The sequence below is a fragment of the Rhopalosiphum maidis genome, chromosome 1, assembly GCF_003676215.2.
Source record: "Rhopalosiphum maidis isolate BTI-1 chromosome 1, ASM367621v3, whole genome shotgun sequence".
NCBI classification, from domain to species: domain Eukaryota; kingdom Metazoa; phylum Arthropoda; class Insecta; order Hemiptera; family Aphididae; genus Rhopalosiphum; species Rhopalosiphum maidis.
Genome location: NC_040877.1, coordinates 89501533 through 89524943, shown reverse-complemented (window position 1 = coordinate 89524943; position 23411 = coordinate 89501533). Strand labels below are relative to the sequence as shown.

General features: G+C 25.6%; 2 protein-coding genes across 2 annotated transcripts; both read right to left on the bottom strand.

Annotated features, from left to right (window-relative positions):
- Positions 1-4316: 4316 nt before the first annotated feature.
- LOC113557699 (trichohyalin-like) lies at positions 4317-14090 on the bottom strand. The gene is made up of 6 exons (XM_026963260.1): positions 13945-14090; positions 13808-13890; positions 11646-12634; positions 6425-6603; positions 6288-6370; positions 4317-5331 (listed from the first exon to the last, which is right to left on the bottom strand). The coding sequence occupies exons 1-6, from the start codon at positions 14016-14018 to the stop codon at positions 4409-4411; spliced, it is 2331 nt and encodes a 776-aa protein (XP_026819061.1). The 5' UTR covers positions 14019-14090; the 3' UTR covers positions 4317-4408.
- Positions 14091-16422: 2332 nt separating this feature from the next.
- LOC113557698 (vicilin-like seed storage protein At2g18540) lies at positions 16423-23123 on the bottom strand. Its single transcript, XM_026963259.1, has 5 exons — positions 22995-23123; positions 22861-22940; positions 21634-21867; positions 20020-20134; positions 16423-16846 (listed from the first exon to the last, which is right to left on the bottom strand). Exons 1-5 carry the CDS (start codon positions 23066-23068, stop codon positions 16423-16425), a joined length of 927 nt encoding a protein of 308 aa, XP_026819060.1. The 5' UTR covers positions 23069-23123.
- Between the last annotated feature and the right edge of the window lie 288 nt (positions 23124-23411).

Below are 23411 nucleotides of genomic sequence, written 5' to 3'. Positions count from 1 at the left end.
TCGGACTCTATTCCTAGGTGTAATTATAATAAAAAAAAGGGTAGTTTTTTCTCCGGCCGAAATACCACCAATACATAATAATACGGCTGTAGTCAATTGCACCAAAATTGACCCAAAATAAACACAACATGTGTAATTTGCACCATTTTTTTTTAAAATGCGTTTGTAATTTGCACCAAAATAAGGATATGTTATTTACACCATCTTCAGGTAGTAAGAAATAAGAATTGTAATTTGCACCAAAATTAAAATCGATTATTTTTTCGATAGTATATCGATAGTACCAAATTACAAGTTTCTTTATTCTAGTATAAATTTAGCTTAGTTTTTATTTATAAAATAGCTGAACTTATATACACATATTGTTATAAGTTTATAAAAAACTGTATTATTACAAATAAATTACAAATTTATAAAAAGTTGGCCAATTAAAATAATTATATGTAAAATTAAAAAAAAAACATATGTATTCAATATAGATGTTGATAAAGAGGTCTATAATCCAAATGTAACTTTAGCTTAGTTTTTATTTATAAAAGTCTTATTATTATGAATATAAAAAAAGTTAGCCAATTAAAACAAAATTTACTCGTGACAGATTATTTTGATAGCATTTTATGTTTCACGGTTAACTGAAGGAGGGATAATCTGGAAATAATAATTTATAATTGAAAAATATAACATATAAACATATTAATTCATTGTTTTAATATTTACACGTTTTCTGTATTTGTATGCAACTAATTCAATGAATGAAGTTCTTGAAATCAATTTATTATTATATTGGTCCAAAGCAGCTTGAATTTGTTTCGTCCGTTGACATGTTTGAGAAGTTATTCGCAGAGTTATATGTAAACTTGATAGTTTTATATATGTATTTGTTTGAAAATCTGTTAGAACTTTAATGAAACTGAACATTTGTGGGTGTAGATGATAAAACTATGAATTAAATTTACTGTTAAAGGATTTACATGCATTCGTTGTAAGTGTCAACGACGGTGATGCAGCTGCCCAAATATATGGTGGAAATAATGAATTGTTGTCTATATAATTGTCAGTCAAATAGTCAGCAAACATTTAAAATTTAATATCGGATGGTATTGTTGACATAAAGTCATCAAAAAAATATGAGCCCACTTCATTAAGATTCAAAAATATTATTCAACCATTCACCTTCGGGTGTTTTACTATTTTTATACGCTTTACATAGTCCTAAGTTTTGTATTTTTCTATACCAAGACTGCGTTAAGTGAAAACGACATCCAAAGATATTAATATTATTCCAAACTTCTTTTAATGTGATATGAATTGATTCTTCAAAATCGCATTATTATTAAAATATCCATGTAAAGTAAAAAGTTGAGTAAATAATTTCGGACAATAATCGAATGTCCCATCAAGATAGATTGTTTCACTTTTACATAAGAAATTTATATTTGTTTTGCAAGAAAATATAATTATATTTTTATCAGAATTGTTTGATAAAATAAACGGTTTACCTGTATGTGTTTTAATATCCATAGTTAACAGCATTGTATGTACTTCATTCTGTGATACTGGACATTTTGGCAATATTTTTCTCTTCGTATTATATATATTCCGTCTTAAATCAAAAATATCCTTAGTAGTGATAACATTGGAAACTGTTGAATTTTGCACTACATTTCTTAAAATTTTCGCTGGTTTTTCATATGGTGATTTTTGTGCTTTTATTTTACACAATTGATTTAATTAATAAACGTTTAAATTTTTCTCATCGTGATTTATATGTACATTGTACACTTTCATCACGGACAATCGTCATATTTTCATCTGTAGTAAACAATTTTGTTGAACATTTTCTCTGTGTACAACGCCAACGAATTATATTTGTAGTTTTGTTTTATATGCAAAATAAAAAGTATGGTTATTATATTCTAAAATATCTTTCCCGCAATTACTTTTAATTATTTTAACTTCCATATTTCAAGCAAAAAAATTAAAAACTGCACTAAAAAAATGTTACGTTAAATTACGTATTAAACGAAACGTAAAGACTAAACGCATAGCTTAGTATTTGATCAAAATAATATATTATTTATATTTTATATTATATACATATAATGCGATTACGACCGATAATTAGACGTAAAACGTCAAAATATTACCAGATAAGGCGAAAAATCCTGAAAAATTATTATTGTCATTCGTGTTCATCTAGTCTTGACGTCAACGAAGATATTGAGGAATAATCGAATATTTTAAAATCGAATATTCGATAATCGAACAAATAAATAATCATTTTGGTGCAAATTACAAATTCTACTTCGACTACCTGCAGTAGTGCAAATTACAAACTCCCAATTATACAACCTAAAATAAAAGTGTTGTTCGTGATTTAGACTAATAATGTTACGTTTAAAATCTAATGATTTAAATTTTACGCGTTGAAAATTAAAAAAAATTATTACTCACCAAAATCAAAATAGGTTTTTGTTTTGTTGATAACTAACATTATATTATATAGTATGTTTTTTCCATTTATATTTTTTATTATATTATCTAAACTTTCCTAAATAGAACAATTAACTTTCCCAGTGTTGTACAGTGTGAATTTTAGTGTTATGTATATTAATAAATGGACTGGGCTCTTTTCATCACCTAAGTATCTAATAACAGTAATAACTAATAACTAATAACCAACATACTTTAAAAATACATTTACAGAAAATTAATTTAATTATATGAAAAACAATTCGAAAAAAGAAAATATATATGTTAAAATATATTATAATGCAATCGAAACATTTTAAAAATCAAGTAATATCTTACTTTTAAAAATTATTAAAAACTAATAATATCATATTTTATTAAAAAAAAATCACAGTCATCTCACAATAAAACCTAGTATAATATTATAACATGCATAGAATGTCACTTGTAAAAATAAATAATATAACACTAATTATTTAGCATTATGTGTCACTCCTAGTCTTTTATTCTGTTCAACACAATAAGATAATTTGTGTGGCATTTTTTGAGGTTTAACTAGGACACTTTCAAAATTAAATACGACTAATTTCGCCGTCGTTCTGCCCATGTCTTCGGTTGGGGGGGAGGGGGTGTTGTCTGCGGACGCCTTATTATCGCGTCCAGCAGCAGCACAAGTCCAGCGGGTCCAGCTCACCAGCCAGAGCACTCACATGTGTCCTCTCTCTCAACCGAAACGTATAAAACGTATAAAACGTATTACACTGTCCGAAACGTCAGACTCAATCATCCCTAATTTGTAATTATAACAAATAATAATAATAATAATAATAATAATACTTAACTTGTTTTGCGTGTCACTATTTTTCTTTCCACTTCATGAAAAGCGATTTGTCAAAGAAGATTCCTCAGAGAAACTATGAGTAATGGCTCTAGGCGTGCTTACCTTAAATCTACGTATGTGAATTGTGCGTCTATAATTTAGTTCATCAGCTTAATCTAGTTTAAGCTCTGAACACATTTATTTTATCTCATATTTTTATACACTGCTCGTAATCTTAATTTGATATTATTTAAACGAGTATTTAATCTGTTTAATTATTTTCTTTGCAGATTTTAGATATCGGTTAATTATTATTCCTTATAATAGTATCTATTATTTTCTTATGCATCATGGTAAGATGTAATAACTTAAGTGTGATTTCATTAGAATTATAATTAATAAAATTATATATTAATGACGAGGAAAATGAATGTATTATATTTTTATACATATTTATTAACATATTTATGGTTAGGAATTTGGTGATATTTTTTGTAAAAATAAATAAAATCATTTCCTTCGTGACAATTATTTTTAGTATAATATTCATTTATTAGTTTATTGGAACCTACTTATAAAAAATTTAAATATTCTCTAATTAGCTTAAAAATATTGGATACATTAAGTTGATAACCATTATGGAGTACTAGATACATTTTAATTATTAAATTGAATTAATGATTAATTGGAAAATTGTTGGTATTAATTTTAATTTTGATAATATGAAATTGTTGTTGTTTTTTATTTATTCGCAAATAAATAGAGGTACTTATTGTAAAGTGTCGAACTTTTACATTACAGTTTTACATCAAATATTAAAAATATTAGCAAATTAATTGCTGTATCCTGTATGATTTAAACTTTATGTATAAATTATGTGACTATAATACAATGAAATGTTGTGTGTTACTTAAATATTTTTTTTATGTTTACATTATGGATGATAATATTGTGTACTATGTTATTATAGATTACTACAATGTATTAAAAGTAGTTTGTTGAAGTGACCAACATAATGCAATTATAACAATATAATTATTATTTATTTAACTATATTATGATAAAATTACAATTAGAATTAATACTTTTAATATAATCTTGTTTTAGTCATGTGCTTTAAAAATAAAAATTGTTTCTCCCTATTCTCCCTACTCCACGGTTGCCAGATGTAATTTGTATATTATTACGATTACGCCGAATTCGTGGATTCAATTGATCACTATTCATTCCACGCTGTCCTCTTTCGACACCGCGCACTTGTTGGTTAATCGATCTTTCCATATCGCGCATTTGATTGTCCATATCGCGCATTTGCTTGTCCATATCTCTTTCCATATTTCTTTCCATTTCAAGTTGCGATGTTTCCATATCGCGCATTTGCTTGTCCATATCTCTTTCCATATTTCTTTCCATATCGCGCATTTGTTGGTCCATTGATATTTCCATTTCACGTTGTGATGCATTCAATTCACGGTTTAATACTTCATTATCATAAACTTGACGGCCTTTGGTTGCTCTTCCCTTTTTATTTTTTCTTGTTATTCCATACTGTTGGTCTTTTTCTCTCGGTGGATCGATTATTTTTAGCAGTTCTCTACGACGTTTTTGCTCAGTTATATATTCATCGCTTTTTTTTTGTTCACTCTCCGTTTTCAATTCAGGTATTTCCTTTTCGACTTTAAGTTGTGCTTCCCGTCCTTGTTCTTCTTTTCTCCTTTTTATTTCGCTCATTTTTCGGTCTTCTTTTCGTTGATTTTGCTCTATAATTTTTTTTTCCTCACGTTCTTTTCGTTCTTTCTGCATTTTCAATTCACTAATTTCCCTTTCAACTTTACGTTGTGTTTCGCGCTCTTGTTCCTTTCTTTTCCTTTCTTCTTCTCGCATTTGTTGTTCTCTTTCCCTTTCTTTTTCTTCTTGTTTCCACTGAATTTTATTCTTCGTATCTAATATTAATTGTTTATTTTTGAGTTCCACAATTTCGTTAGGCGTTAATTTTCTAACCCTTTTCACTCCTCCATACTCAGCGCCATCTATTTTCGCTGAAATAAAAGATATGCGCAAAACATAATTAAAACATTGAATATAATATACTAGATTTGTATTTAAACGTTAAAAAATAAGTATAGAGTTGAATAAAAAATATTATGAGTATACGGATGACTTCGGATATGCGAATACGGAAAAAGGGAATTATTTATTAAATTGAAATTAATAAGCGTTTTGAATACATTTTATTATAACCAATAGTGTTAGTTATAATAATTCCATAGTATTCTACTCATAAATTATATGTAACTCAATATTTTATTTTTATTTTTTTTCTATACACACTATATTTATTAAAATAAAAAAAGAATAATAGGTAAAAAAAAAATAAAAAAAAATAAATACAAAGAATTTTGTTTATGTTTATGGTAGGTGTCCTTTTATTAATATTTTAGTAAACTTTTTGTATTCTCCTTTAGAAATTTTCAATAATAATAAGTTAAAGTCAATAATTAATCCTAGACTAGTTTAAAATACATTTACTATTGCCGATTATCGATTAGACTGAATTAAATAAGACTGTATTACTGTATATTAGAGGAATCAAAATGGTATACTTTTAGATATATTGTAAGTAAAAATATAACATGGTTGTAGAGAATAGTCCTTTACATTATGCATAATTTTTATTTAACGTGGATAAAAAATATACATTAGTACCTTGAATAAATTACTAATTAATATGTAATATTACTATGTAATTAATGACAATAGTTGCTGATGTAAAATGTATTTTACGATAAAAAAAAATAAATAAATAATAATTGTCCTATAAAAATTCTATATTTTTTATAATTATCTATTTTAAATTTTATTTAAATCTAATATTCAAGTTTAATAAATAAATATATAAAACATATTGTTTTTATAATTTAATAATGTAGGTCAGTAAACGTTATGTATGAATGTATGCAGTATTATATTCTAATTTATAATAATTTATATTTACTTATTACATCAGGTGATCCTCCAAAAGTTATTTCATATTTATCATTTAAATGTGATTTTCCATCAATTGTGTAAAATGATATTCTGAAATAAAATTTTGTCAAATAACAAGAAATTTAAAATTAATTTATAACTTACGAAGATACATATGCTGAGAGAACAATCACCAAAAAAAGAGACGTGTACATTGGATTTATGGTATAGAGCTTCATGTTTACGATTAAAAAATATGCAATTTTATAGTGTGTACCATTTGATAAAACAATTTGTTCCACAGTATACTGGTGGTTAACTTTTGCTCTCCACGAAGAAAATGACTGATTTTATATGATTATAGGTATGACATGTGTTATATATTGTAAATGGATTGTAGATTAATATTGTTCTAATTAAAATAAATAAAATTTAAATATGTTTAGAAAATTTAAATATTTAAATAAATGAAAATGTGTACATCAGTCATTATAAGTGTTTTGTATATTATGTGAAGTATTGCGAAATCTCGAACACAATTCACTGAAGAACAATTATAACCAGTCGTTGTAATAGTAAGGCAATTATTATTGTTATGAATATGGGATATTTGGTGCTACAATATGGTAATGGATCTTTGTAATTTAGTATTAAATCAAAATATTTTTGCACAGCATTTTTGTAGAATTCTCTTTTTTTCTTTAGATTTTGAAATGATATATAATCTATCGACACACATTAGTGTAGTTAAAATTACTAAAATAATTTGTTCCTTAAACATTTTGAGAGTATCCTTTACATACAATATTATTTTTATTTTATTGAATTATTAAACATCTATGATATATTTTAGTCATTCATTGAGTCTGTTAATCCATTTATCTCATATTAATATATTATAAACGCTGCACCTTAATTTTGATATGAAATGATGTATTTAACCTATTTAATCATTTTTTCTGATATTTTAGATATTATACTTTAAATAGTTTATATTCCTCGTGCACATTTGTACAAAAATCCTGAAATTTAGAAACTTTTAGACATGTATCGGTATGTATGAATATAAACATTGTTTTTGATTGTAATAATATGATACGAATAATGTAAAGTTATCGATAACAACGATTTCAGTGGAAACATTATGGTCATTATATATATTTAATAAGTATTTTATTTTAGTGAAACTCATGAAATTTAAATAATAATTTTAACTAGACAACAATGTATCAATATGTATATAATTATAAGTTCAAATTCTAAATTTGTTGATTAATTTGTTACCTTTCTTCATAATTTATGACACTGGCGACACTCGAATTGCCTCCCATAGTATACTTAGATTATCGATAGTTTTTACTATCGATGATATTGATTATATGGATTTTCATAATGTTCAAAAATATCATTTTAAGACATACAGTATTTCCCAGGCAGATTAATTTGTCAAATGCAACAATCTTGTCGATCACTGATTATCAGTTAAAGATTAGTCCGTCATCACCGTTCAACACAGTCAATTTCGTAAATAACAATTACACGCAGTGTTATAAAAATGAACGTTGTTAGTGAAGAAGGCAAAACAATTTTAATTTGTGATGGTTTTAAGTTTGGATTCCAAAAAAATTTAGCCAATGACGATAAGCGATGGACGTGTACACATCGTCTAAATTATTTTATGTATTGACTATATTTATTATTATTACACCTGACAGTCTATTTACTAAAATATTTATTTTATGTATTATTTTATCAGTTTATTTAATATATAAGGTTATACTTAAATCGATTAATTATATCTATCGTAGGGGATTCCAGTACAAGAGGGTCACTACTTTTTTTTCGGGAGGCAATTCGAGGGTCAAATGCGAGGCAATTCGTGAGCGCCTTTATGATGCATTACGTACCTATGGGTAATCCATATTAAATTATAATTGTCATGTTTTTTTTTTTTTACCTAGTAATGACCATTTATGTCATTTATGTTTCTTTTTTGACATAGCTAGTAAATGATGATATAAAATAAGTAATACCGAGATTCAGAGGATAATGGATATCTTAGTTTTGTGTTAATAATTACTTATACTATTAGCGTTATACACACTATGAAAACCATAAGTAATAATAAAATATAAATCAGCAGGGTATGTATAAAATTAGAGTTTTATTTTATACTTACATTAAGGATGAAACATATTTCTTATAATTAGTATGAAAAATCTATTTGATTAATATTGCCCAATAAACAATCAGAAGTTTAGTTTTTAGATTATTGATAAAAAAAAGACGAAAAAAATATTTTCAACAACATACTAGATATAAACTAATGGCATGGTTTGCGTTTAAACAAATAAAAGGTGTGCTTTGTTTTTAAAATAAATAATAATAGAATTAATAATGGGTATCATACCAAACAAATAATATTCGTTTATAAAATAATTCTCACTAACGGAATGTTTTACATTCGAAAAATTTAGAGACAAAGCCAATCTTCTAGAGTCTAGACCATATCTTTATATCATTGAGCAACTACCAAGATGCAAAAAATTCAACAGTCGATTTCATTAACACTTAAAAGTTAATAAATAAGTTATACAATTAATCGCTGTAAAAGTTTTTATAATATCTTTTTTGTATATTTTATAGTATAAATACTTTTTCATAAATCTCAATGGCTTTTGCTATCGTGGGTTATTACTTTGAAGTTATAATAATAATAACAATTCTCATAATACCGATGTTGTTATTTTTATTATCTATTTTCCTTATCTAATATAGTCGTTAATAAAATATTTAATTCTAAATGAATGTACGTATTTTTACTATTTTTAGTTAATTCAAGTTTACAATGAAAATTTAGCTACCTATTATATTAATTATATTATATAAATATAAGATATAATTCGTATCGAGGTATAGTATAGATTCGGTTTTGTCACCACTCATAATTTTTCATTATTAGAATGATGTTTACTAATACAGGATTTATACAAAATTTTATTTTCATATATAATATTCTGTTTCCTATATTTTTTCTATGTTCCATGGTGCTATGCTCTATGTATAGAATTGTGAAAAAAATTAAACTTTTAGGTTTTTGAATGTTTATAGTTTAACAACTTACCTCATACATAATTTTCAGTTCTTATAAATAAAATTGCGAAATTCTATAATAATTCAAATGAGAAGTTTTACATTTTGTTTTATTTATTGGTTACATAACTAATAAAGTTTTAAAATTTTGTATTTCTTGTACAAACAAAAAACAACGTGTTTTATAAATTGTAATATATACTTTTATTGTATATTGCATTTTTTATCTGTGTTTACTTCATCATTGAATCGTTGTTCATCCCAAGAGAAACTTTTTCGTCACACCTATACTGAAAGTTTAATTTTGATGCCGGTTAAAGCGTTTGAAAATTACCTATTTACACATTGAATTACCATTATCGATGTTTCTTACTTAGATCAACAGGCGATAAGCTCGATAAGGTGGAAACCGCGTTACTTGACTGATGAACCAGTGGGAATGTCAGTTCGTGAATGGTGGATCGACAGCTTTAGATTTTTATTCAAATCAGTTGGTCAACAAATCTATAGTTTGTATACACAAAAATTCTGTTGTACATTAGGATTCGAGAGTTTCCAAAAAGCTTAATTTTGAGTTTAAATCAGTAAAATATAATTAAAATCATATATTTTTTTTTAAGAAAACACTTGTAGGTGCACCTATAATTTTATACATATTATTTTAAATATTCTGGCAATGAACTTATGAAAAATGAAATTAATAATAATAACAATAATACATAATGATATTGCCAACACAAATAATAATAAAATATATAAATAACTATACCTGGTCTTAGAAATATAGAAACCAAATAACATTTTAATTTAAAAGTAATTATACTTTTTGTTTAAAAGTGTTACGTATCATAAGAACTAAATCCATGTGATTAGTTAGTATTAGAGCTTTAAGGAAGAAAGAAATGGAAATAAGGAACTTTCATTTATAAATTAGAAGTTCAATAAATTCGATTTTACTAAATACAGATAGGTTATATAATAATCAACTATAGATCCAGGAATATAACTATATAATACCTGCAACATTACTTTCAAATTAAATTATGTGTACAAAGTTTTTATCAAATTCAAAAAATTTGGACCACGTGATTATTTATAGCGACAATATTGCTAACGCTTGGCAATTTATGATCGATATAGGAATTTAATGATAAAATATACAAAATAAAAATAAATAAAATCATATTTTTCGTGACTGTTATATTTATAGTAAAATATTCATTGCTACCTACATTAAAAACAAATATATATATAAACATGTTCATTAATTAGCACGATAATATTTAATAATATAGTTACAAACTATATTTTGTACATCAGATAAATTTTAACAATCATATTAAATTCATAATTGATTGACAATCATTTGAATTTAATTAAAATTTGAATAAAAGGCAGTTTTGCCTTATGATCATGAGAAATTGATTTCGTTTTTCATTTTATTTACAAAAAAATATAGGTACGGTATTATAGTATTATACTATTATAAATACTAATCGTATGATATATATGCGAGATGTACAGTTCATCCGAAAATCAAATATTTTTTTTATAAACACTGAATTAAATAATCGATACAATTCAACTTTAACTTTGGGTCAAATTTTTGAAATGGCTATTTTTTTATTGGCGCGACGACTTACCAACAACAACAGTAGCTTTATTGATTGGTTTATCGATTAGTACTTGATCAAACTATATGTTATAGATAAACATTATTAAAAATAATGATTTATTTTTACATTTTTAAGCAATATAAGAAACTGTCAATATTTTTTTAGTATTTTTTGATTTCTTATCTCTTATCTACGTAAAAACTATTATAATTTTAATGAGTAAAAACTATTAGAAAATTAAAACGCATAATCTATTTCTTTTATATACATGTGAAATGCACATATTATTTTTTGTTTATTACGTGTAGGTCACCGTTGATTCGTAAGTCACACATTGTAAGAATGCCCATATATATGTACACTAGTAGGTCGTATAATATAATATAGCCTATATGATTGTTATTTTGTATATAATTTATGTGATTACAGTACAATAACGTGTTGGTATAAATACTAATTAATTTAAACAGTACTTCGTTTGTTTACACAACAAACAATAATTTAGGTATATATTTGCGGTTTTTAGATAATTGTAATGAATTAATAATAGTTAATCACAATGTGAAACTATATAAATATAATTGAACTATATTCAAACTATAATTTAAATAATTTATTTTGATATAGTCTTTGATTGAGTAATATTTGAATTTAATTTAATTTTTTTAAGCGTCAACGTTTTTACTTCTCGGTAAACTGCCGAATGATGTAATTTGTTTATTATTAGGTGTACGCCGAATCTGTTGCTTACTGTTGGATTTTACTATTTCCATTTTATATTGTGATGCTTTCGTTTTATGCTGTGCTTTTTTGGGATCACGCCTGGGTCCTTTTATTCTTTGTGTTTTGCTAATTATTCGCTCCCTTCGTTTTTCTTCTTCTTCCTGTTTCCTCTCCCTTTCTCTTTCTTCTTCTTCTTGTTTCCTCTCCCTTTCTCTTTCTTCTTCTTCTTGTTTCCTCTCCCTTTGTCTTTCTTCTTCTTCTTGTTTCCTCTCCCTTTCTCTTTCTTCTTCTTCTTGTTTCCTCTCCCTTTGTCTTTCTTCTTCTTCTTGTTTCCTCTCCCTTTGTCTTTCTTCTTCTTCCTGTTGCCTTTCCCTTTCTTTTTCTTCTTGCTCCCTTTGTCTTTCTTCTTCTTCTTGTTTTCTCTCCCTTTCTTTTTCTTCTTCTTCCTGTTGCCTTTCCCTTTCTTTTTCTTCTTGCTCCCTTTGTCTTTCTTCTTCTTCTTGTTGCCTTTCCCTTTCTTTTTCTTCTTCTTCCTGTTGCCTTTCCCTTTCTTTTTCTTCTTGCTCCCTTTGTCTTTCTTCTTCTTCTTGTTGCCTTTCCCTTTCTTTTTCTTCTTCTTCCTGTTGCCTTTCCCTTTCTTTTTCTTCTTGCTCCCTTTGTCTTTCTTCTTCTTCTTGTTGCCTTTCCCTTTCTTTTTCTTCTTCTTCCTGTTGCCTTTCCCTTTCTTTTTCTTCTTCTTCCTGTTGCCTTTCCCTTTGTCTTTCTTCTTCTTCCTGTTGCCTTTCCCTTTCTTTTTCTTCTCGCTCCCTTCGTCTGTCTTCTTCTTGTTGTTTCTTTTCATTTTCTTTCTGTTTATTCCATATGTTCTTGAGTTCTAATATTTCTTTTGGTGTTAATCTTCTAAGCCTTTTCACTCCTGCAAATTCAGCACCATCTATTTTTGCTGAAATAAAAGACACTCGTAAAACATAATTATATCATTGGATACACTATATCGGATTTGTGTTTAATCGTTAAAATCAAAATACATAATATAGAGTTGAATAAAAGATATTAAAAAAATATTATTATGTGTATCGTTCGAGTGTATGATTTCGGATATGCGAGTACGGAATAAGGAAATTATTAAAATATAATATAATTTTATAATTTATTGAAACTATTAAGCGTTTTGAATTCATTTCATTACAATCAATTATAAATAAATAATTCCCTACACATAAATTATATGTAACATGCAAGTCCAGATTATTTTATTTTTATACACACCATATCTATTACAAAAAAAAAAAAATATTATAAGTAACAAAAAAAATAAAATAAAATACAATCACTTTTGTTTATGTATATCTAATGGTAGGTATCCTCAGATTCTCTGATTAATATTTAAATCGAGCCTTACTATGGAAATAGGGTTTCCCCTCCACCATATCTATTTGAACAATTGTAACCGGTAGCTCGCATACCACTCTACATGCGTCTGTACACGGTTATAGTTGATAATCCTAAAATTGATTTAGTTAAAGACATGAAATATTGCCGATTATCAGTAAGATTGAATTAGATAGAGCTCTATTAGAAGAATCAAAATGGTATGTTATCAGATATTTTATAATAACAATAAATAATAATATAACCACAGCTATAAGCCTGTAAACAATGATACTTTATACTATTAAAGTAAACTAATTTTGTGCAGGACACATTACATATTATAATAAAGTATCGTCTATCAATTATATTCGTAAAAATCTATCATTAATATTATAATATCATTGTATTTTTATTTTTATTTATTGAATATTTTATTATTTCTATTTTATTTTAACTTATTATAAGCTATGCACGGACGTATTAAACAAGGTAAACTGTGTCGTAAGACAACTCACAAAGTGAGCAATCCGCTATATTTATATAAATAAAATTGTTTATATATTTAATTCTTATATAACATGGAGAAAAAATGATTAATAAATTGAATTAGTTTCTTATTGAAAAATTTTAACATTTTAAAATTCTATGTTTTTATAGTTTAATATTGTAGGTCAGTAAAGCAATAAACTTTATGTATGCAATAATTAATAAAAAATTCTAATTTATTCTAATTTATATTTACTCATGACTTTGGGTGATCCTCCATAAATAATTTCAAATTGATTATTTAAGTATGATCTTCCACCGGTTATGTAAAGTGATAGTCTGAAACAAAATTTTATCAAATAACAAGACATTTTTAATTAATTTATAACTTACGAAGATACATATGCTGAGAGAACAATCACCAAAAAAAGAGACGCATACATTGGATTTATAATATAGAGCTTCATTTTTACGATTAAAAAATGTACAATTTTATAGTGTGTACTATTTGTTAGAACAATTTATTTTATTGTGTACTGGTGGTTAACTTTTGCTCTCCACGAAGACAATGACTGATTTTATACAACTATAGGCATGCCATACGTGTTATATATTGAAATGGGTTGTAGATTAATATTGTTCCACATAAAATAAATACAATTTAAATATGTTTAGAAAATTAAAATATTTAAATAACTGAAAATGTGTACATCAGTCATCAAGTGTTTGTTATATTATGTGAAGTATTGCGAAATCTCGAACACAATTCACTGAAGAATAATTATAACCAGTCGTTGTAATAATTAAGGTTATTATTATTGTTATGAATATCGGATATTTGGTACTACAATATGGTAACAGATCTCTGTAATTTAGTATTAAATTAAAATATTTTTGCACAGCATTTTTGTAAAATTGTCTTTTTCTCTAGATTTTGAACCTAACGCGAACTCGGAGACAACCTTCAGATTCCTACCCCGATATTCTTATATGGCTTTCCGGCGACTATGTGCCATTACTTTAATATAAATATATATACATATAGTTAGCATTACATTATACGCCGGCTATGGTTGTATCTTAATATTTTGTGAATAAACATATATGCTCCAAAAAACGCGAGCCATATTTTTTTATACATTCGTATTTGAAATGTATTAATACGAAATGGAGTACGACGACCGAAGGATCCGATCCCTCTCGTGGTGAGCTTCATCGACGCGTGAGATGGGACAATACTTCCGAGTAATGTACTCTTAGTGTTTGTTTGTGCGGCCTTATTATATTTATTATTATTATTATTATTTTTATTATATAAAACAAAAAAAGGTTGTACAATGTATATATTACATATATATATATATTATTTTGGTAGTAATTGTCCCATCGTGTCCATAATACCGACGGCCTCTTATGTGGTTCACAATACATGTATGTGTATATAATATTATTTATATTTTAATTGCGAGGCGACGTAAGCCTTGTATACCTTATTTGTGTTCTATGTTGATTTTTTTCATTGTTGGAGTTTTACGCCCGTTGAGCTTTTTCCACGAATTCTAATAAACGTTACCCATTTTTTACTGCAGCTCTTGATTTTTTTTTAAATTTAATATTAATTCCCGTATGTTTATCTTTTATTTTAATAAATCCTACCACTTCCTTCATCAGTATGGTGTTTTACGGGTAGTAGGTTGGTGACCTATATGAAATTTCCAGGGCGACAGTAATCGTAATGTTACACACTGCAATTTGATTTTGATATGGTAATTCTATAAATGTGTATTTAACCGATTTAATCATGAGATTTTAGATATTGTATAATTTATATTCCTCATGTACGCGTATGTATACAAATCCTGATATCAAGATGATATTTTCAAACATGTATCGGTATGTATGGTGGAAAAATTGTCATTGATTTTAATAATATGATTCGAAAAATGTAAAATTATTGATAACAACGATTTTTGTGGAAACATTATAGTCATTACATCATATATTTTGTAAGTATTTTATTTTTATAGCACTCGTGAAATTTAAATAATAATTTTACCTTGATAAAAATGTATCAAAAATATTTTAATTATAAGTTCAAATTCTAAATTTGTTGATTAATTTGATACCTTTATTCGTTATTTCTTATGAATTACTTGCCTATGTGTGTTTTATATTGAAACAAGATAAAAATGAGGCGAATATTAAAAAAAAAACTAGCTTTATTGACTGTTTGATCGTTTAGTACTTGATCAAACTATATGTTATACAAACTAATAAAAATAATTATAAATTTTTATATTTTTTAAACAATAGGGTATATAAAAAACTGTCAATATTTTTTAGTATTACCTATTTAAAATATTTTTAATTTTTTTATCTCATATCTACGTAAAAACTATTATAAATTTAAAGATTAAAAACTATTAGAACATTTATATGTTTAATTTACTATTTATATACACATGAAATGCATCTATTATTTTGTGTTTATTACGTGTAGGTCACCATTGATTTGTAAGTCACGCATTGTAAGAATGCCCATATATGTGTATACGGGTATATCGTAATATATCATATATGATTGCTATTTTGTATATAATTTATGTAATTAAAATACAACAAAATGTTGGTATAAATACTAATTAATTTAAACAATAATTCATTATGTTCACACAACAGACAATAATGTAGGTATTATAGTAGGTGGTTTTTAGATAATTGTAATGTATTAATGATAGATTAACACAATGTGAAACTATATAAATATAATTGAACTATATTCAAACTATAATTTAAATTATTTATTTTGATATAATCTCTGTTTGAGTAATATATGAATATAATCTTTAATATTATTTAATTTTTTTAAGCTTATACGTTTTTTCTTCTCGGTAAACGGCCGAATAGTGTATTACTAAGTGTACGTCGAATCTTGGTATCTGGTCTTGATCCTTTTATTCCACGTGCTTCACCCATTTTTCGCTCTCTTCGTCTTTCTTCTTTTTCCTGTTTCCTCTCCCTTTGTCTTTCTTCTTCTTCCTGTTTCCTCTCCCTTTGTCTTTCTTCTTCTTCCTGTTTTCTCTCCCTTTGTCTTTCTTTTTCTTCCTGTTTCCGCTCTCTTTCTTTTTCTTTCTCTTCCTGTTTTCTCTCCCTTTCTTTTTCTTTTTTTTCTTGTCTCCTCTCCCTTTTTTTTTCTTCTTGCTCCCTTCTTTTTTCTTCTTTTTCTTGTTTCTTTTCAATTTCTTTCTGTTTATTCCTTCTTTCCTTGAGTTCTAATATTTCTTTAGATGTTGATCTTCAAACCCTTTTCACTCCTGCAAAATCAGCACCATCTATTTTCGCTGAAATAAAAAACATTTATAAAACATAATTACAAAATTTGATATAATATACTGGATAAGTGTAATCGTTAAAAACGAAATACGTATAGTGTTCAATAAAAAAAAGCAATAGGTATATCGTGTGGCATAGGATGTAGAATAAGGAAATTATTAATTAAATATAATATAATTTTTAATTTATCAAAACTATCGAGCGTTTAAATACATTTTATTATAATCAATATTGTCAGTTACAACAATTCCATTTTATAATTTAAAATAGCGCTTTATACATACATTATATGCAAGTCCGGATAATTTTTGTGTAAATTAAAGTACAATAAATACAAACGGGTAAAAATAAATATAAAAAAATATAATCACTTTTTGTTTATACCTATTGCCTGATAAGTATCCTCAGATTAATACCCGAGTTGAGCCCCTCGAGAAAATATGGTTTCCTCTCCATCATAGGTTAAAATTATTTTGATATTTTGATTAGAATCAAAATGGTATGTTATTATATATTTTATAATAAGTCATAATATAATCACAGCTGTAAACAATAATACTTTATAGTTTATACTATTAAAGTAAATTAATTTTTGTCGTAGGATACATTAAATATAAACTTTTAATTTATACACGTAATTAACAGTCATTATTATTGTAAATTAAAATAATGAATATTTTATTATTTATATTTATTTTTATTTTATAAATATTTATATTTATAGGTATTTATGGTAGGCCAGTAAGCATTATTTATGTAATAAGAAATTCTAATTTTTAATCATTTATATTTACTCATGACTTTGGGTGATCCTCCATAAATAATTTCAAATTCATTATTTAAATATGTTTTTCCACCATTTATGTAAAGTGATAGTCTGAAACAAAATTTTATCAAATAACAAGACATTTTTAATTAATTTATAACTTACGAAGATACATATGCTGAGAGAACAATCACCAAAAAAAGAGACGCATACATTGGATTTATAATATAGAGCTTCATTTTTACGATTAAAAAATGTGCAATTTTATAGTGTGTACTATTTGTTAGAACAATTTATTTTACTGTATACTGGTGGTTAACTTTTGCTCTCCATGATGACAATGACTGATTTTATAAAATTTTAGGCATGACATATGTTATATTATATTGTAAATGGATTGTAAATTAATATTGTTCTAAATAAAATAAATACAATTTGAATATATTTAAAAAATTTAAATATTTAAATATCTGAAAATGTGTACATCAGTCATCAAGTGTTTGGTATATTATGTGAAATATTGCGAAATCTCGAATACAATTCATCGAATTACCAAAGAACAATTATAAGCAGTCATTATAATAGTAAGGCAATAATTATTATTATGAATATCGGATATCTGGTGCTACAATATGGAAATTGATCTCTCCTATTTAGTTTTATATTAAAATATTTTTGCACAGCATTATTGTAAAATTGACTTTTCTTTAGATTTTAAAATGATACATAGTCCATAAGGGCACATTAGGCGTAGAGTCAAGGTTACTAAAATAATTTGTTCCTCACATATAATGTAATTTGATTTGAATAGTAATTTAAATAATGTAAAATTATTGATAACAACGATTTCAGTGGAAACATTATAGTCATTAATCATTATAGTCAACATAAATAAGTGGTATTAATAAATTATTTTGATATAGTGATACAATAAAATTATATTTTTGAAATTTAAATATATTTATATTCTTAATATCATATATATTATAGATATGATATAGAAAAAAATATTTAAAAAGAAGCAGTATAATACTACTTTTTTAAAAAATATTTTTTGCTCATTACATCTGTTTAGTCACTAGATTTGACAATTTATTGCGAAATGAGTACGAGCGTTTTTCTCTTAATATGCACCTAATGTTAGATAAAGTGACTTTAATATTTGATAAATAAGTATCTCTTAAATTTTTTAGAACTTTTAATTTATGTCGTTATTTATACAGTTTGTCCTGATAGTAGTAGATCTGGATTATTTTTATTTAAAAATAAATAATAAGGTATGAGGACTGAATTTTTAACAAACAAGACAATGATTATTATAATTAATACAGATATGTAATAACGTAATTTAAATAAAAACATGTACAATGATTGGGTATGATATAGAACGATACGGAATAATATGGAATCTGATCTATGATTGTATCCTTTGTATATAATGAAATTTTAGATTTTGGTTTGATTCAATCGTAATATTATGTGTGTTCTGTATGAGAAGTTATTATTATTATGTTAGTTTATTGAATTAATGGTTATTACAGTAACTGGTTCGTTTGATATATCGTAATGTGTAAACCATGACAATATTAATAATAATTGTCATGTTTTTCATCTATTAATATCATTATGTGATGTTGTTACTTATGTTTCTATTCTGACGTGGCCAATACACGATGAAACAAATAATAAGTGATACCCGGATTTAGAGAATATATGACCACAATATTTTTGTGTTAATAACATAAGTTATGATACTATTAATGTTATAAACACTACGAAAGCCTTTGGCATATAATAATGAAAAATAAATCAGCAGGGCATGTATACAATTAGAGTTTTTATTTTATATTTACATAAAGCATGAAACATATTTCTTATAGTTGATATGAATAATTTATTCGATCAATATTGGCCAATAAGCAAATAAATAAATTAATAATCAATTTAATTTTTATATTATTTATGTAAAATAGACTAAAATATATTTTGAACAACATACAAGATATAAGCTAATGGGCAATGGCACGGTTTGTGTTTAAACAATTAATAAAAGTTGTTCTTTGTTGTTAAAAAAAATTATTGTTCTGTACATAAAATTATTCTCATATTACCGACATTTTTATTCTTGATATTTATTTTCTTATCTAACGTAATCTGCTGCAAAACATTAAATTATAAACGTAGCTACGTTAATTTTTAGGTAATTCAAGTTTACAATGACAATTTAAATACTATATAGAGCATAAATATAAGATATCATTTGTATGTAAGTACGGTATTGATTTGGTGTTGTCATCACTGATAATTTTTGGATTCCTTGTATGATTTTAAATATGCAGGATGTATACGAAATCGAATCCACTAATTACAGATTGGCTATATTATAATCAATCATAGATCCAAGAGATTTAATACTTAATATCAGCAACGTTATTTCCAAATTCAATGATGTGTTCACAATTGGGAGATTGAAAAATGTTGTTTCTTTATAAATGGACATGTTTAATTTATAACATATTAATATTTTTAAGGCTACTAAAGTAAGTCCTTTTTGCTCAATATTACTCTGCTAATATGTGATGCAAAATTGTTGTGTTTATTTAATTAGCCATTTTTTCTCAAACTTTTTTTTAATTATTGAATGTCGTTTTAATAAAAATTCCTTCTGTACTAGTCAATAGCACGTAATCATTTACAGCATGTTTTTCACATAATTTGCAAAAAGCACTATCATATTTAACATCAAAATAAAGTCATGGAAAATCATTTTCCTATTTTTTTACCTTTTTTTGAAAAGTAGGGATTTCATCTAAATCCGTATCATGATGTGAATCTCGGGGCTCTGATATTTTATTTTTTTTTATTTTGTGAAAAATAATCTGTTATGTTTCTTTTAGACAGTTACAAAACAACACTCAGGTGCAAACAACTAAGTATAACTGATTTAACTTATTATTCGAGTTTTCGCGGATCGCGACTTTAGTAGGTATATAGTTTTAGATTATTTCGTAATTTAGCTGTCATCATAAATTGTAATTCGTAATCATTATTTTTCGTTATCTTATAACTACTCTAACTTTGGGAAAGTCAGTAAATAGCACTTATAAGTCTAAATGATAAAAATTAATTATATTATTTATATTTTATTAAACACTATTTGGTACGGTAATTGTTACAAATATTGTATATTTATAAATACATTTTGTCGAAAGTTGAACTTGTTAGGAGGGTGAATGAAATTTTTAGGAGGAACATTTGCCTCCTCTTATCTATGCCTAAATTCAACATTGATAATAATGTAATTATATTACATGGTTTTAGATTATTCAATAATTGGCAATATATTATAATAATATTATTATTGCATTGTACTTATGTATTGATAATAGTTAAACCTATTGTGCAGTTAAATCAAAACATAGGCGTAACTAGTCCTTTAAATTGGGGGGGGGGGGCTAAATGTTTTATAGTAATTTTTTTTTTAATTACATTATTATTTATTGCTTCTATTGATCTTTACAACTGACTTGAATGGTTATTTGTTTACATGAAACATTATATTTTTGTATATTGTAGGCAAAAATAAAGTTATTACTATTATGTTTATAACCACATACATTTTCAAAAAAAAATCTGGGGGGGGTTGAAGCCCACCCAAGTCCCTCCTAGTTACGCCTATATATCAAAATAATTTAACTATATTTGAACTATAATTTAAATTTATTTTGATATAATATCTGTTTGAGTCCTATTTGAATTTAAACTTCAATATTTATTATACATTATTTAATTTTTTTAAGCGTTAACGTTTTTTCTTCTCGGCAAACGGTTGAGTGGTGTATTTTGTTTATTAGTAAGCGTACGTCGAATCTGTTGCTCAGCATTGGATTTTACTTTTTCCATTTTACATTGCGCTGCTTTCGCTTCACTTTGTGCTTTTTTGGCATCGCGATTTTGTTGTTCTTTTATTCTTTATGTTGTACGTATTTGTTGCTCCTCATTACGTTGTTTTTTCCCCATTTCAATTTCCGTTTGTCGTGTTTGACTCTTTCTTTTTCGTTCTTCTTCTTGCAGTTTCTTCTTTTCTTTTTCTTCTTCTTCTTGTTTCTTTTCAATTTCTTTCTGTTTATTCTTCTTCTCCCTTAATTCTAATATTTCGTCAGGCGTTAATGTTCTAACCTTTTTTACTCCTCCAAAAGTAGCTCCATCTATCTGCACTGAAATAGTATATATTCGTATAACATGATTAAAAATATGAAATAATATATCGGATTTGAGTTAAAACTTAAGTATAGAGTTCAATAATAAAGACCAAAGGTATATTGTGTGATTTAGTTTATGCGAATACCAATAAAGAGAATTATCAATAAAAATAATACATTTATAAATCAAGCGTTTTGAATACATTTCAATTAAACCAATAGTTTTGGTTAGAATTATTCTATTTAATATATATATATATATATATTATTAATTAGTCAAATCCGATTGTTGAATAGTTGTAGTAGGTATATAGTACCTATATAAATTGTATGTAGATCTATTTTGAATCTGGTTTTTTAGTCTGATTTATTTATTGGATTTTCTTGACATAAATTAAATCGACAAAACACGTTATTGTATATACATATGACTTCCTACTTTTCCCGTAACATGTATATTATATACACTATACACCGTATTTATTAAGAAAATATATATAAAATACAATTAATTTTTGTTAAAGTTTATCTTTTATGATGATATTATCTACATTCTACATCATCTAGTTAATATTTTGGTAAACATTTCAAAATGTTACATTTGGTATTACCAATTGGAAGTTTTTAATATTGAAAAGTTATAGTTGATTATCAATTCTAGACTAATTGATAAGGCATGAATATAAACTATTACTGAGTATGGGATAGATTGAATTAGACTAGACTATATTAGAGAAATACAAATGATATAATGCTACAAGATATTTTGTAGAAAAAATATAACCACAGCTGTAGAAAAAAATAATTTATACCATATAATAATTATCTAATAATCAATAATATTAACTATAAAATACTATAATTTTAATAATTTTGTATTTATAGTTTTATGTACAGATTTTATATTTTATAAATGTAAAAACCAGCCATGTTTATAATTTGGTATCGAATGTCAATAAACTTAATGTATGTAATAGTATACTCTAATTTTTAGTTATTTATATTTACTTAGAACTTGGGGTCCTCCAAAAATTATCTCATATTTATAATTTAAATATTGTTTTCCATCAAGTACAAAAAGTTCAATCCTGAAATTAAATTGTATTAAGTAACAAGAAACTTAAAACTTATTTCTAACTTACGATGATACGTATACCGCGAAAACAATCACCAAATAAAGAAACGTGTAAAGCGGATTTATAGTATAGAGCTTCATGTTCACCTGATTAAAAAGTCACAATGATACTGTGTATTATTAGCAAATTTTGTTTCGTTGTATACTAATGGTTATTTTTTACTTATTACGAAGACAATAACTGCTTTGATAAAACTACTGTAATGAAATGAGTTATATATTGTAAATGGAGTGCAGATTAATATTGTTCTAAATAAAGTAAGTACAATTTGAAAATGTTTAGAAAAATAATTGACGATTTGTACATCAGTCAGTACGTGTTTTGTAAATTATATTAAGCATATGAAGTTGCGAAATCTTGAACACTATTCACTGATGAACAATTATAACCAGTCGTTATTGTAATACTAAAGCAATTATTTTT